The sequence below is a fragment of the Haemaphysalis longicornis genome, unplaced genomic scaffold (assembly GCF_048455015.1).
Source record: "Haemaphysalis longicornis isolate Haplotype H1 unplaced genomic scaffold, Haemaphysalis longicornis Haplotype H1 scaffold_4, whole genome shotgun sequence".
Lineage (NCBI taxonomy): Eukaryota > Metazoa > Arthropoda > Arachnida > Ixodida > Ixodidae > Haemaphysalis > Haemaphysalis longicornis.
Window position 1 is genome coordinate 7,227,469 of NW_027526361.1, and position 14,712 is coordinate 7,242,180.

At 49.9% G+C, this 14,712-nt stretch overlaps 1 protein-coding gene across 1 annotated transcript in view; it reads right to left on the minus strand.

Annotated features, from left to right (window-relative positions):
* LOC144178187 (retinaldehyde-binding protein 1-like) overlaps positions 1-14,712 on the minus strand; it is a 44,582-nt gene that overhangs the window by 15,935 nt on the left and 13,935 nt on the right. Inside the window, exon 2 of the mRNA XM_077705825.1 lies at positions 12,701-12,940. Coding sequence (XP_077561951.1) covers positions 12,701-12,940 — 240 coding nt within the window. The remainder of the gene's footprint in view (positions 1-12,700; positions 12,941-14,712) is intronic.

The following is a 14,712-nucleotide window of genomic DNA, read 5'->3' on the forward strand; positions in this document are numbered from 1 at the left end:
TTCGGCCGTTAAGCCACCACTACGGCCGCTGGATAAGCTCCATCCAGTGGCCGTGCCCTGGATTGGCGGCGAGGAAGGACCTCGGTGCAGCGTTCCTGGTAATGTGCCCAGGACGTGCCTCCGTCTGGTGGCATGTGTTGAAAATACGTTTGAAATTGATCAAATAATTTCACGGCCGTCTTGTTTCTGGTAAATTAGGTAATCGCACCTGCTTTTGTCGCTCACTGTGTCAAGTATGCATGCGCTATGGTCAGTAGGTTCGGTAGGCTCTCGCGTTCACCCGCACGCACGCATCTTTTGACTGCGCCGACTGCGCTTGCACGCAATACGAAGCTGTTCTGTGAAATTGAAGCTGGAACGCACCTTACCGCCTGGGATGCGGCATCATATTTTATGGTGTATGCTTGCTGTGGTTTGTTCCTGTTTCACCACACATTGTCGGTTTGTCATGTCACAAAGTGTAGTGCGCGAAAGTGTATGGGGCGTTGACACTTGCTTTTGTGTTTTTGGCATTTTCTGTCTTATTAAGCAACTGCTGCCGCTGCGAGTGGTATGTTGGTATTCTCAACGCTCTAATCTACCGATATAGGAATACCGATGTGGTTTTACACTATAGTGTCCCTTTAAGAGTGTACAGGGAACAGGCGCCCTACATTTTACCTTCGCCCTACGCTATAAGCCCCGAATAAAGCGGTCGACCCTAAGAACAGTTCGGGTTTGACCGACACCTTGCCTGGCGTCCCGCTACATGGGAAAAGTACTCGCGCTTCGCTCAAGTACCGAATGTGCGCAATCATAAGCCGCTTTCGGGAACGCGACGTTCTAGCGGGAGGGGACCACACTGCCCTCTGCCTCTGGCTAAACCTGACTTGGACAAACTATTATTTATTCATCGTGCAGGGGCCATCCAGCTAACGGAACTCACCCTCATCATCATAACCATCATCAACCTATTTACGCCTGCTGTAACACGAAGGCCTCTCCCATTGCTCCAAACCGTCCCATATATGCGCTGCAAGAATCCACTATTTACCCACGAAATCTTCAATTATCCCTTCATCTAGTTAGCGGTTGTTTGAGCGTGCAGCATCGCACAGTTTCAACAACCATTTAAAGGGACACTGACGGCTGAATGGAGTTTTGTTTTAACTGGAAGATAATACGTTTTGTAGCCCTCTTGGCTTTTGTTCAACGAGCAACGATGTGTTATTTGCTGAGACATAAGTGAATAAAGTAGATACTTCTCTCTCCCATTTCCCTTTCTTTTTTCTTTTTTGCAACGTAGTCATTGCGTCACAAAGTTGGAGTATACGCCTCGAGATTCGCGATCGCTGCGCCGCCTGCCGCCGCTTCTCCGCGGCGTTTGCGGGATTAGCGCTGCGTGGCTAATAGGTGGTTATGCAGTGTTTTGGTTCTCTTTCGCTTCTCTTTGCTTTTCCGCTCACTAAACCACTTTTTATGGTGACGTCTGTAAGCAAATCGCACGTTTAGGGCACTAAAAAAAAACAGGTGCGTCTTGGTAGAGCGCTCGAACGCCAACAAGAGCTACCCGGGGAGGCGGTTCTGCGCACTTCTTGGCCGCTCTTGCGGGCGTCGGCGACGGCAGCAGAATATCACCGCTGTCACCTTCGAACACGTCAGCACAAGTGAATTCTATTTATTGTCGCCTCGTTTAGACCTGATATTGGCACTGTAAGAGGTTGGTTTGTTTTGCAGCGCAGACAACAAATGCGGCTTTGCTTCGAATATGTACGTCGTGGAAAAATATGTTTCGGGGATGTGATAACCCAATAGCTGACAAAAACTTGTGCCTTTTGGGAATATAAGCCACCCGAAAATGTTAAGTACACTCAAAGGCTGTGCATTGTCAGATATGTGCCCACTCATGCCTTATAGTAAGAACCAAGGTATGAGTTAAAGGGACACTGAAGTGAATTTGTCAAGCTCCCGTTTTTGCTTGCACTGTGTAGACTGGCTCAAATTAACACACTATTCATCGTTTATCCGGTTGACAAATCGGTAATTATTTTACAAAGCGCGAAAGAAGAAAAACTACTATGCGCGGTTTGCGGCGGCCGCACCAACTAAAGGCTGTGACGTCAGGAGGGGGGGGGGGCACCGTGATTGGTGACTATTTGTTGTATATCACTCCTGCAGTAAGTGTCCCCCAAACTTCCACAATATCTCACGTCTAGCAATTGCATTTCTTTGACGGAAAAGCGTTCGCAGATGTGCGGTCGTGCTGCTGACCGCTGTGCTTGTTTACCCAGCGCAAAAAGTGCTTCCTGCTCCCTAGTTTTGCGCTGTACGGTAAAAGTTTCAGGTGATTTTATTTTCTTAGTACCTATATTGACTTCGCTGACTCTTCTCCCGCCTTCAATTGGCCTTAGATTTTCCTACTAGCGTAAAGTCAGCGAAGCGTCGCATGTGCACTTGTGCAGCGCTTGTGTGGAGCGACCCGGACTCTGATTTTGACACAGTGTACAAACAAACAAATAAAGGAAAGGCACATTCTTTCATTCACAAAGGTGTTGTGGCTTAGTTTCAATTGAGCGAGCGAATAGCGACGACCTGTCGGCGGCCGGCGGACGAAACGCTGGGCCGACTGACTCGATCGGTAGGTCGGCTGGTCGGCGAACCGTGCAGTAGCGCAGCCATTTTCCAGCTCATCTCCTGCTGACGTCACACGAAAACGCCACAGAAAATGGGCGAGCGTAAAGAGAGGAGGACAGCATTTTCGAATTGATTTTTCTACTAAATAAATTCGCGTAAACGCGGCCAGAGTGGTCGAAACAATGCCTACGGACTCCGAACTACAATTTGCGCTAGTAATCCCGCAATGTTTACAAATCACATCAGTGTTCCTTCAATGAACCCACGGGAAAATGAATGGTCTGCAAGTGAGGAATAAATAGAATAGTCGTACGGGAATGAAAAAAACCGAGTGCAGCTTCTGAAATACTAAGACGTTTGTTTGAGCAAGGTAGTATTCACCAGACCAACAAGATGCGAAATGCACTGATATTTCGCTAGACATGGGTGGGTGGGGGTTGAGGAGGAGGACGCTCAACTATCGTTGTTTACAAATGCGGAGCGAAATCAACGAATGAACGTTTTAGTACTCGCACACACAAGCTGCGTGCTCATTTTTCGTTTGTTTTTCGCCTTCAACGAACGGCTGATCACTCGGCGGACGCATTTTTTGAAGAATACAGGGTAGGCAGTTCACAAGCGACACGAGGTGTCGTTGGAGGAGTTGATTGATTAATTGCAGGGTTAAACGCGCCGACGCAACGGAGGCGATGAGGCGCGCCGTAGTGGAGGGCTCCGGATGAATTTTGACCACCTGGAGGTCCTTAACATGCGCCGAAATCTCGTACACACGGGCTCGTTTGAAGAGTGTCGTATCTGATAAGGGTCTCTGATTTCGGTTTATGCTAGATTCCGCAGTCTCCATGTATAATACGACGATGTTTCGAAGAAGAGTTTGGTCGCGGACGCAGATTACTCTATAAGCCCATCTCCGCGCTTCTCGTGGAGGATAAATGTAACAGATGAATCTTTGCGAGCGCTCACCTCGGGACAAGACGACCCAGCATTAAATTGGTCATCGTGTGCTGACTCCGGAGTGTAATTTTGCATTATTCATCGTACTTCTTTGGTACAATGTTTGTCAAATTTCTGCCGCATTGGCTTGTTCAGAGTACTGATCAATATCTGATATGTGATATTGGCATGCGTAATTTGCGTGCTGTCAGGTATGAATGAGTGCTCCGCTAGGTTTTGTAAGCGAACGAAGTCGATTTACATCACAGTGTGTATGGCCACAACATGACCATCGGAGCAAACACTGCTTAGGGAGACACTGCCACTAAATTTCAGGGCAGCGGAATTGCAATCAGCTGCGTGTAAATTCTGGCTTTGGGAAGCCGGCCTGTGACACGCCCGGCGCTCATATAGATCTTACTAAGATCGCGTCATAAACGTTTATACTCTCGTGAACACACCACGCTTGCAAACAGAGTGCCTGCTCCACGTTATTCGGTATTTCGAACGCGGACAAACGGTAAATCGTTGTCTTGAACGAGCCCCAAAAGCAACGGCGACAGGGGGGAGCGGGCCGGGGACTCCCGCGCCTGCTTTCGGAACGGGCCGCTAGGGGGATTTCAGTGGCGCCCCTACCTACAGGCACTGACCTCCACTAGGGGTCAGTGCCTACAGTAGTAGAGGTCTAGTAGAGGTCAGTGCCTACAGGCCGCGCTCGAGGCGTATAGGCTCCGTGCAGTCAAGTTTGCCGAGCGGGCGTAGCGCCATCTACCGCGCCTCCGCGCAACACTCGCTAGGCCGAGCCGCACCGTCCTGGTCGGCCGCCTGCTTTAGGCACTGTGCACGCGCCCTTGCAAAGGCTTCTATCAAGTGGTTAGGTGCGCTTAAGCGGCTCAAGTTTGCGGAATACGCTGCAACGGCGACAGGATGGAGTGTTATCGACCGAGAGGCTTTAAAAAGAAACAAAGCGCAGAAGGAAAGCTACCGCCTTCGCTGCCCTGAATCGTCCGAGTTGGGAAGGCTGGTCGCTGGTCACAGCCTCACAGGCGGCACAATTCCGTGAAATTTTTAGAAAATACAACGGCGATGACTACCAATCAGATTACATGCTGCTGTCAAAGTAAAGTATATCGGTTTGCCAGCTGTTAATACTCGTGAGCTTAAAATAAATTTCCCCTCCTAGCGAATACCGCGCGCATTGGCAGTATTTGCACGAAGGTTGGTTTTTCTGCTTTGTGCATGTGTCTTCCGCGGCGTTTATAATGAAAATTCATGCGGCACGTAACACTCAGCTGCCGTTTTAACGGGGCTCACAACAGCAACTTCAGAGAACAATAAAAAATAAACGGAGTTTATGATTACGCTAATATTTGGAGGCTCTGCTTACCCCGTAAAAAGGAAGAGGTAGTCTTGCAGCGAAACCCGTGTACCGTTGTGAATGTATTCACGGAAAAGGAGACAGAAGGCACAGAGGTTGTAGTCTTTCGCTCCTGAGGCGATAGTTGACTTGGTGCACGGAGTAAGAAAGCTTGCTCGCTCCGTGTTCTCGGGGTGGGACGAACTGGCACGAGCCGGAACGAACTGTCAGGGGCGAGGAGCAAGGCGCATTCTGGGAATGTTTGGCGATACGTCAAGCCGTGAGATTGAAAATCGTCGTCAGGTTCGTTTCCCGGCCGCAGCGGCCGCATTTCCGATAGATGCGAAAAGCGACAACGCCCTCGTGTTCGAGATTCTGGCCACGTGAAAGATCCCCAGGTGGTCCGTGGCCTCCGCGATCGGCTACCGGCGGCGCGCCACGGCGCGCCGCCGGCAGCAAATCGCGGAGGCCACGGGTGGTCAAAATTAATCCCGATCCCTCCACCACGGCGCGCCTCATCGCCTGTCTGGCGTCGGCGAGTTGAACCGCACAATCAATCGAAAATCTCCCCCAGTTGGTGCGCAGTTCTCGATGCTTCCCACCCGTATGATCCACACTGGAGCCCGCGTATTTAAGGTAATTTTACTTGCTTTGAAGTCAATGCTACTAGCACGTAGCGCAGCGTACACACCGCACTACACCCAAACAATTGATCCTGTGAGACGGGCACCGTACTCGCGAAACCACGGCGGTCCGATTTCAAGTATGCGAACAAAACGGCTTCTTTCCAATGCGGTGAGCAGCTAATTAATTTGTGTTTTCTAGTGGAAACACAAATTCACTGAAAAAACTATGTGGAAACGTGAAAACGTGCGCACGAAAGGCTCCACCTGCATTCTGGCTATGCATTGCAAAGTCAATATCGCTTGCTTTCCTCCTCCGTACGCGTCGTCAACAGTTCCGTCCTTCAGTCTATTCCTACCCCGGTGCGGTAGAATTACAGTAGTATGTTTTAATTAATATAAAACTTAAAAATTGCGTATACTACATTTGATCCGGTGCCGCCAAGCAGGAGCGCAACCGAAACCCGAGCACGCTGGCGAGCGGTGGCCGACCCAGTGTTTTTCTTATTCCCCGATGGCGGCGCTGGGTGTCGCGGCTCAGTGTCGCCCTCTGATCACTGCACAGCGCCTATAGGCGCTCTCACGGTGGCAACGGTAGCTTTTACGTCGCGACCCGGCCGTGTTTCTCTGGCTAGAAGGGTGGCTTGTATGCTTTTTCACTGACGGAATGAGAAATGCTTGGAATGCTCAAGCGGCCGGCTTGCCCGCCTATACCGTCCACCCAGACCCCATTGAGCCTGCTGCGAGCGAAGCTTCTTCTGAAGCGGTAAGCGCCGTTTCGATTATCAAGAGCGGCGTCCCGGCTAGCGCGTTTCAGACGGGCGCCTTTACCTCACCTCGTCTGGGGATCACAGCCATCTCATATTACCTTCTCTAGCGCGATCCTACCGTTATATAAACACTCTCATCACGGCATCCACGTCGAGTTAGTCTAGTCGTTGCCCGCGCTCCCCCTGGCCAAAACAGCAAGGGCAGAGCGACGCACGCTTTACGGATTATCAATAGCGGCTTGCGGCAAACGATAAAGCACAAGCTCGTATCGGTCAGCTAACTAGCCGCAGTAAGTACTGTACCTTTCACGGGTGATAAGGTTCGAACAGGGTGCGGGCACGCTTTACCGATAGCAACAGCCGCGCTAGGAGAACGGCAGATTGGAAGCTCGGGTGGGTTTCTTAACCACCTCAGTGCATCTTGTTCGTTCTGCCGCTTCTAATGAAGGAAATTTCGTTGCTTCCTACCAGGTATATTGCTTGCAGAATCTAGGACGTTCACCATCGCAGGGTATTGACTTCGCTACCTGCGCATCAATGTTTCTCCAATACGAAACTCAAAGCATGACGGCTGAGGGAAGTAGCTTGCCTCGCAATGAATAAAAGCTTTCCTGCAGTACGTTTTGGTTACGACACAGCCATCAAGGAGACTAAGAAAGCTGCGCCTTGAAGACATTCTAGCTTTACTGGCGCACGCTCCAGGGTCAGCGCTTTTTTATTTGCGCGTACCGTTGCTCCGTCCGTGTTAATGACCAAGAGAGATACGCAGCTGGCCGCCTTCCGCGTCCGATGGCACTTGCATGAGAACACAGATGAGAACTACTTAAAATGCATCGGCGGACAAAGTATTGCGCAGCTTAGGGTTGAATTCGGCGACGCATGGCGCCGAGGTGATCGATCCTTTCAGAGACTGGAATAATTCTTGCGCCGGCGGGCCCCAGTGCCACTCTCAGTCTAGGAAGAAAAGACCGATCACACTTCTGACACATCCGATCCCGCAGAGGAACGAGCGGTGATGAGCGCGAAAGAGTGACGCCACTCCGATGTAGCCCGTACCCAAGAAGCCCCGTGCTTATAAGACATTCGATTTCACGCACCATCACCAGTGACATCACGTCGGCCCGTGCACTCCTGTGCACGGGCCAATGTGTCGTCATAACACTACAGAACGAATCACACTAAATGGTACTGTTCCTGTGTTAGCGGCGCATACGTGACGTTTGATTGTTTGCTCCTCGTCAGACTGCCTTTGTGTCGCGAAATACAGGCAAGCTAGAGAAGCTTCAGAGCATGTGCCAACAAATAATTTGTGCCCGCATAGGTGGTGCACTCAGCTGGTCTCTTGTTAAATTTAGCTTCACAATCCCTATACAACTCGCGCCCAAAACTTGGTTGTGTAAAAAAAAGCACCCGCTCAGTGAGCCTGTCAGCTCCAACCAGGAAAGTTTACCATATGCCGCACTTATGAACTTGCCTTGAGTTCCGCGACAGGAGCCCTAATTCCACTGCCAAGGCTACACGAGATGTGTAGCTTCCCGTGAGTACTAGGCGAGCCCCATAAGCCGACACAGCTACAGCGACAGTCATGTGACGCCTGAAACCATCTCAGTAGTGCGGTTACGTGCAGAAAAAATTCGTCTACCTTCGCAATAAATATGCGAAGGCAGGAAATAGTGGGGCGGGGTGGTCTTCGCTATAGCTTTAACTTGGCTTTTCTTATGTCTGTGCTTTTCTTAAATGGACACTGAAGTGAATTTGTCAAGCTTCTGTTTTTGCTTGCATTGCGCAGACAGGCTCAAATAAACACACTCTTCATCATTTTTCCGGTCGATAAGGCAATAATAGCTTTTTACGCCTGAAAGACGAACAACTACCATGCGCGGTCAGCGGCGGCCGCACCAACTAAAGCAGTGACGTCTAAGCGAGGTGCTACTGTGACTGGACGATGTCCAAGGCTAGAATTCAAACAAGTTTCGGTTTCGGTTCTGCGAAACAACATGTTCGGCATCCGACGTTATCATTGCCTGGGAATTCTCGATATCTCAGTAATCGGCATACCGCGCTTTTGCCATGTTGTCGGGTGTAAAATGCGCAAGATAAGCCTGCCAGCACGGGTTGAAATCGTATCGATCACTAGCCGAGGCGTACGCAGTGAATGAGCGCCCTCCGCGTCACCGGAGGTGCATAAATGAGACGCGCTTTTCCCCCACCTTTGGAGCTTGCCTTGCTCCTGCCCGTATCGTAAGAGGCGTATTCGCCCCAGACTAAGGGTCGGCTGATTCGGGACTTTGCCCGCAGGCCGACGGTGCTTATGGCAACACCACGCCAACGAAAACTCGCCAGCGCATCAGTGTCAGTCTGCACGCGTTCTGCGACCTCGCTCGTCGAGCAATGGACGTTACAGCGCAAAAATGGTGAATTCAGTTTAGAAAACGTGACCCAAAAGAAACAAATCAATTTGAAAAACGAAAACATGCTCCATGGGGGATTTGGACTCGCGAATTGCAAAACAACAAACCGAAAGCTTCCGAGCACTCGGTCATAAGCCAGTGGCTTCAGGAATTGAAATATAAAATATATATCGTGTAGCCTGTTTACATTCTATTCAGTTTTAGTACTCCAAGCAGCTTAGAAAACTATGTCTTGTCGATTGCACGTGCAATATCATAAATTGCCAGTGCAATATCAGAAAAGCGTTCGCAGATGTGTGGTCGTGCTGCTGGCCGCTGTGCTAGTTCACACAGCGCAAAATGTGCTTCGTTCCCGCTCCCTGGTTTTACGCTGTACCATAAAAGTTTGGGTTGATTTTAATTCCTTACTACTTAGATTAACTTCGCTCTCTCTTCTCACGCCTTCAATTGGCCCTAGATTTTTCTACCAGTGTACCAGTCAGCGAAGCGCCGCATATGCGCTTGTGTGGAGCGACTTGAATTTAGAGCTTGATACCGTCGACAAACTAACAAGCTAAAGGCACATTGTTCCAGGCACAAACGTGTCATGGCTTAGTTTCAACTGAGCGAACGAATTGCGACGACCAGCCGGCCTCCGGCCGACTAAGCGCTCGGGCGACTGATTGTGTCGGAGGGTCGGCTAGCCGTGCAGTAGCGCAGTCAGGACAAGCCATCTCGTTTTGACGTCTGCGAAACGTCATAAGAAATCGGCAACGAGAATGCAAGGAGAAGGACAGCACATTCGAATTGAGTTTTCTACTGAATAAAGTCGCGTAAACGTAGCGAGATTGGTCTAAACATGGCCCTAGATGCTCCAGACTTCAATTTGGGCACGTAATCCGGCAGAGTTTACGAACCACTTGAGTGTCCCTTTCTTTTAGCGAAAGATGTTTAAAAAGCGAAGCTTTCTTCATACAAACTGGGTTAAAGCAAAGTCCACAATCCACCCTCCTAAGTTTCGAAATCCAAACTGCCAAACTCCGAAACCAAAGCTTAGACAAAGTCCAAAGCCAATGGCCGCGTGACGAACTCAAAGGAAATGCTGTGCGCCCCGAATGCAATGATAGCGCAGTATTGTGTCAACATGCCATAAAATACGTGTCGTTAAGGGATTTTGGAAAGATGTGGTGCAATCCTTCAAATTTGCGTCCGTTAGATTTACCTTGGAGTATTTGTCGAATGTATCGAGAAAAACAGTGACGTAAACCTTGAACCAAATGCTGTTTCCAGTACCTCTGTATTATTCATTGTATGGTGCAGGGGCTGGCCACTATGTTCTGTCACTGGTAAAACGTTAGTAGTGCCCACCTTAGTGAAAACATTTTTCTTTAAGTTGCACACCGGCACACTTTCTGTTGGTACATGGATGGAGGAAAAATTACTTTTCCTTGGCTGGTCCTAAACACGTACTTTGTGCAAAAACCCGAAAACATTGAGCCCGTGTTCATAGAGTGCTGGCACGCCATCTTTTTTGGGGGGGTGTTTTACAGAGAACGATAAAGAAGGATCTTCCTGTAACGCCTCATGGGATACATTTCTTGGCAGTATAAAGGCATTACGCACCGCACGACATGATAATGATCGTAGGACTGCACGCAATTTGGTGATCCCGTATGGTCGCGCGGCACTCTGATGTTAATGCCACAACTGTGAGCAAATATTTCTCGCTAAGTGTGACCAGTCTTCTGCATCATTGGCAGGAACCTGACGTGGAATGGTTATGTGTACTGGAAGAGTTGTGAACATTCGATGTTGATTTTAAATCGTTCAGCCAACCAAGGTATAGGCGGTGGCTTTTAATCCGAGGTCGACACATGTTCATTAGTGACATAAAGGTAACAGGGAAAAAGAATCATAGCGCAAGCGCGCAGACGGCGGTTCCATAACGCGAGGGACCCCGGTTAGATCCTGACCACGGGAAGCGTTTTTTCCCCTGATTCGTCGTACTTTCTTTCATGCGGCTGCAGTCTTTTAATTATTTTCTTTTGTGCTTATTTTGGGGGTTAGGTTATCACTTTCTTCGCTCTTTTAATATTTCTTTCCAATTTCCAAACTCATGTATGCATTTGCCGTCCCGTCTTGTAATCAGGCGGCCAGAGGAGGCGAGATGAAACGGCTTTTGCACGCTATGGGCACCTAAATTCGTTGGAAGGTTTATTAATTTTTTTCGGCTGTAATATTGGCCAACTTAGCTTTAAAGGAGTACTGACACGAAATTTTTGTGTTACGTTTTTTCCGCTGCTATGCGTGCCTACCAGCCCACTAATCATAGAATGACACATTAGACGGTCGAGCGCAGCGTAAACAATCATTTACGGCGTCGTTTATTCGTGTCAGTTTCGGTTTCGACAAAACGAACGCCCTGCCGCCGCCATGACAGGAGGTTTCACGTGATGTCACCATTCTTGCTGTACCGCTGCCACTCTGGACGCGCGCGCCCAGACAGGCCGAGGTGTTCACTACCAGCGACTGTATTAAATGCAGAGCATTTCAGTAACTCACGATGTCACCCGCGTTGACGTCCGTAGTCGTAGTCCGCACCCCTCCCCCTACACTATATAAAAAAAATACTATCCGGCGCCTGGTTTCGATCCCTCGACCCTGCGGGCGGAACGCAATGTACATGGTGCTCTACCCACTGCGCCACAAAGCCGACACAGAATGGGAGGCTACGAACGCGCCTTATATCCTTGACTCATTCAAACTACGTCAAGAAGCTGCTGATACAACGCATTCACTACCACCAACTCCCCAAACACTAAACGTTAACGCAATACATTCACCCCCTATGCGACGCATTTACTCGCGTCCCCCTCGCGGGGAGATGGGCCCAATTTTTGCTGTAGTCTTCACCATCCGCACGCGCCCGGGCAGCATGACGTCAGTCCCAAAACCATGACGTGTACACACGCCCGAGCAGCGCGCGCCAACCACAGCCAGCGCGAGGGCTTCGTCACGGGAGCCCCTACGTCGGCAGTTTGGGGCAAGTAGCAGATGATGTGATGTCGGCCCGCTCTGGGCTTTCTCGTGCGGGCGAAGACTAAGACGAATTTAAAATATGTTACGCCGAACGCTTGCTGTTGAAACTTGCTGGGAGATACCTCCTGATAAAAAGGAAGCATTTTACATAGTTATCTCAGCTTTGAAATTTCATGTCACTACTCCTTTAATAATTGGGTAAATTCTCTTCTGGCCTTTTTTCCATGTAGGTGTTGCGCACTGCATGTGAACACAACTTAGTTTTCTTTCCAATTGGCTACACATGTTATTGTTCCCTGCCGCTGCTAACCCCGTACCCCTCGGGCTTTTTGGTTGGCCCAATGGTTAGGTTGCCGGCTTCACGGCGTAGAGGTTTCGGGTTCGATGCCCGGGACCTCCCTAACCCCATTTTCTTCTTCAGGCGCGCACTCTCAATACCTCCTCGCCATTTCCCCTCGCACTTCTTTGCCTAGCGTTTTCCCTTCTCCACTTCACCGTTGATGATAGGTTTTTGTTAACGACAGAGCTGAAGATGTCTCATCGGAGAAGTTGTGCCTCGCGTTGCTGATCGGAGACGCAATTTATCAGCAATAACATGCTCTTTGTTCTGCGCACCCGCCGCGGTGGCTCAGTGGCTAAGGCGTTGCGCTGCTGAGCACGAGGTCGCGGGTTCGATTCCCGGCCGCGGCGGCCGCTTTTCTGATGGAGGCGAAAAGCAAAAACGCCCGTGTGCACGAGATTTCGGCGCACGTTAAAGATCCCCAGGTGGTCAAAATTAATCCGGAGCCCTCCACTACGGCGCGCCTCATCGCCTGCGTTGCGTCGGCGCGTTAAACCCTACAATCAATCAATCTTTGTTCTGCGCATGCTCATTTTCGTTGATGCTCCGCTCAACCACCACCCAAGGTCCAAATACGCTCTTTTAAAGTGCGTGATGTGACGTCACCGAAATATTTTCGCGCTTTGGTCACCCACCGATCTTGAAAAGAAAAACGCGACGTCCGTGCACGTCCTTTCCGGGCAGAACCATCATGAGATTTCTTGTGACCGAGGACACAGTGGATGGCAGGAACTCCTGGAAGACGGGACCACTGGTGATGCGAATACGGTAGTAGTTCTGCACGGTGCGCAGGGCCGCTTCCACATTATACTTGCGCACGCGCAGAAAGCGCTGTAGAAACTCGGCGTCCTTTCTTCCGTTCAGTTCCTTGTCCTCTGCGTAAAGCAAGGAGTGAAAGGTTGGCCATGCAAATTTTCTGTGCGGGCACAACTGTGTACGAGTTCTAGAGCGATAGTCTACGCTGGGGAAACTGAGCTCGGCGAAATTTCTTTGTCTCTTTTCTATGACATCGACGACTCGAACTGGAGCGTCAAGTAATTTTAGTGCGCGTGTCCGAGCCTCTCTCGCTCAAGAAACATGGCACGTGCCCGTTATGGCAAAAGTTGCTGACGATCCCATGCTGCACCTAAGCGGCGGCCAGTGTTGTAGGCAATAGTATAATTGCGGCATATTTCTAAATGTAATAAAACCGAAAGAAAAGAAAGCGCTGCAACACTCAAGGCTAGGTTGCACGTCCATAAATTTCACAAGTAAGGGGGGGGGGGGGGGGGTATACATGCTCGCATGTGGCGGCGCATTTCGTACCTGCGCTGAACTCGTCCTTTCTGTCATTGCAGGTGAGCGTCCTCGTGTTAGATTGTAAGATGTATTGATATTGCCGCCGACCGCATACTTCCTGTTGCTTTGTATAACCATGGATGATGTGTGCAATGTTAACTCTGAGCGGATTGATGGGGACACTCGGTTTTAAAGCAAAGCTTTTTACCTCTACCCCCCAAGGGTTCTTTCGCGACCCTTGGTGTCACCAGGAAACTCCCGCGAACAAATAATAAAATTTATTGCACCACCAGGAATCGAACCTGGAACTAACAGAGAAACAAAGCAAGAGCCCGTTGTCTTCCCGATTTATCTACGAGCTGACGTGGAGACGGGGAAGACAAGTGGTGCACTCACCAAGCACATCTACGGGTTTAACCCCTGCATTCTCGCTAAATGCCAGGCGATAGCGATTAAAGGAAGCTCACCTCACCCATGGCATCTCACTTCTAGTATGCCAATGGGCCTGTAGCTTCCAGTGTTCACGTAAAAAATCTCAGCTCCTCGTCGTTCGCCCTCACGCCAGACGATACCTCAAGGAACACATTCAAATACTCCTTGATGACCAGGCCATCACTCCAAGCCCCAGCGTCAAGATCCTGGGCCTACATCTTCAGGCCAACACCAAGAGTGACGTATCCTTGCAGCGCCTCAAACACAGCATCAATAAATCATACGCATGATCAGGCGAGTTGCCAGCAAGAAGCGAGGCGTCAAGGAATCCGATACCATTCCATTAGATAGAGCTTTTGCTCTCTCGAGAATCAGTTAAAGCTTTCGCCCTCTCGAGAATCACTTACGTCAACCCACTGTCTCCTTTTCGGCAAGGAGGTCATAAAGATGCTTTATATAATGTTTAGAAAGGTGGTTCAGCAAGCCATTCGCCTTCTCATGAGTGCGTCCACAGAGAGGCTGCTTAGCACAGGGTTCTACAACACGGTGGCAGAGCTGATAGAGGGCCATCTTTCTATCCAGAAGCTCCGAATGAGCAGAACTGGGGCAAGTCACCGCATCTTTCAACAGATTGACTGAGCAGCACCGAATTCCACTCCGCTTGATGTACTCTTGTACTTTTGGCGAAAAGAAATAAAGATGCTCCCTATCCCTCAGACGACGAGGGTCGCCGAAAAGCACGGGCTCAAGCGCACAACAGCACCCTCGGTGGGGAGCATGCAGTTATCTACGCAGACGCCTCCCAACACCGAGGGCAGCAGTACGCCATCATCGTGGCTGCCTCCAGAACCGACCTTTTTGCTTGTGCCTCACTCAAGACTCAAGACATGATGGAAGCAGCAGAGGGAGACATCGCCTTGGCTTTCACTAAACCAGG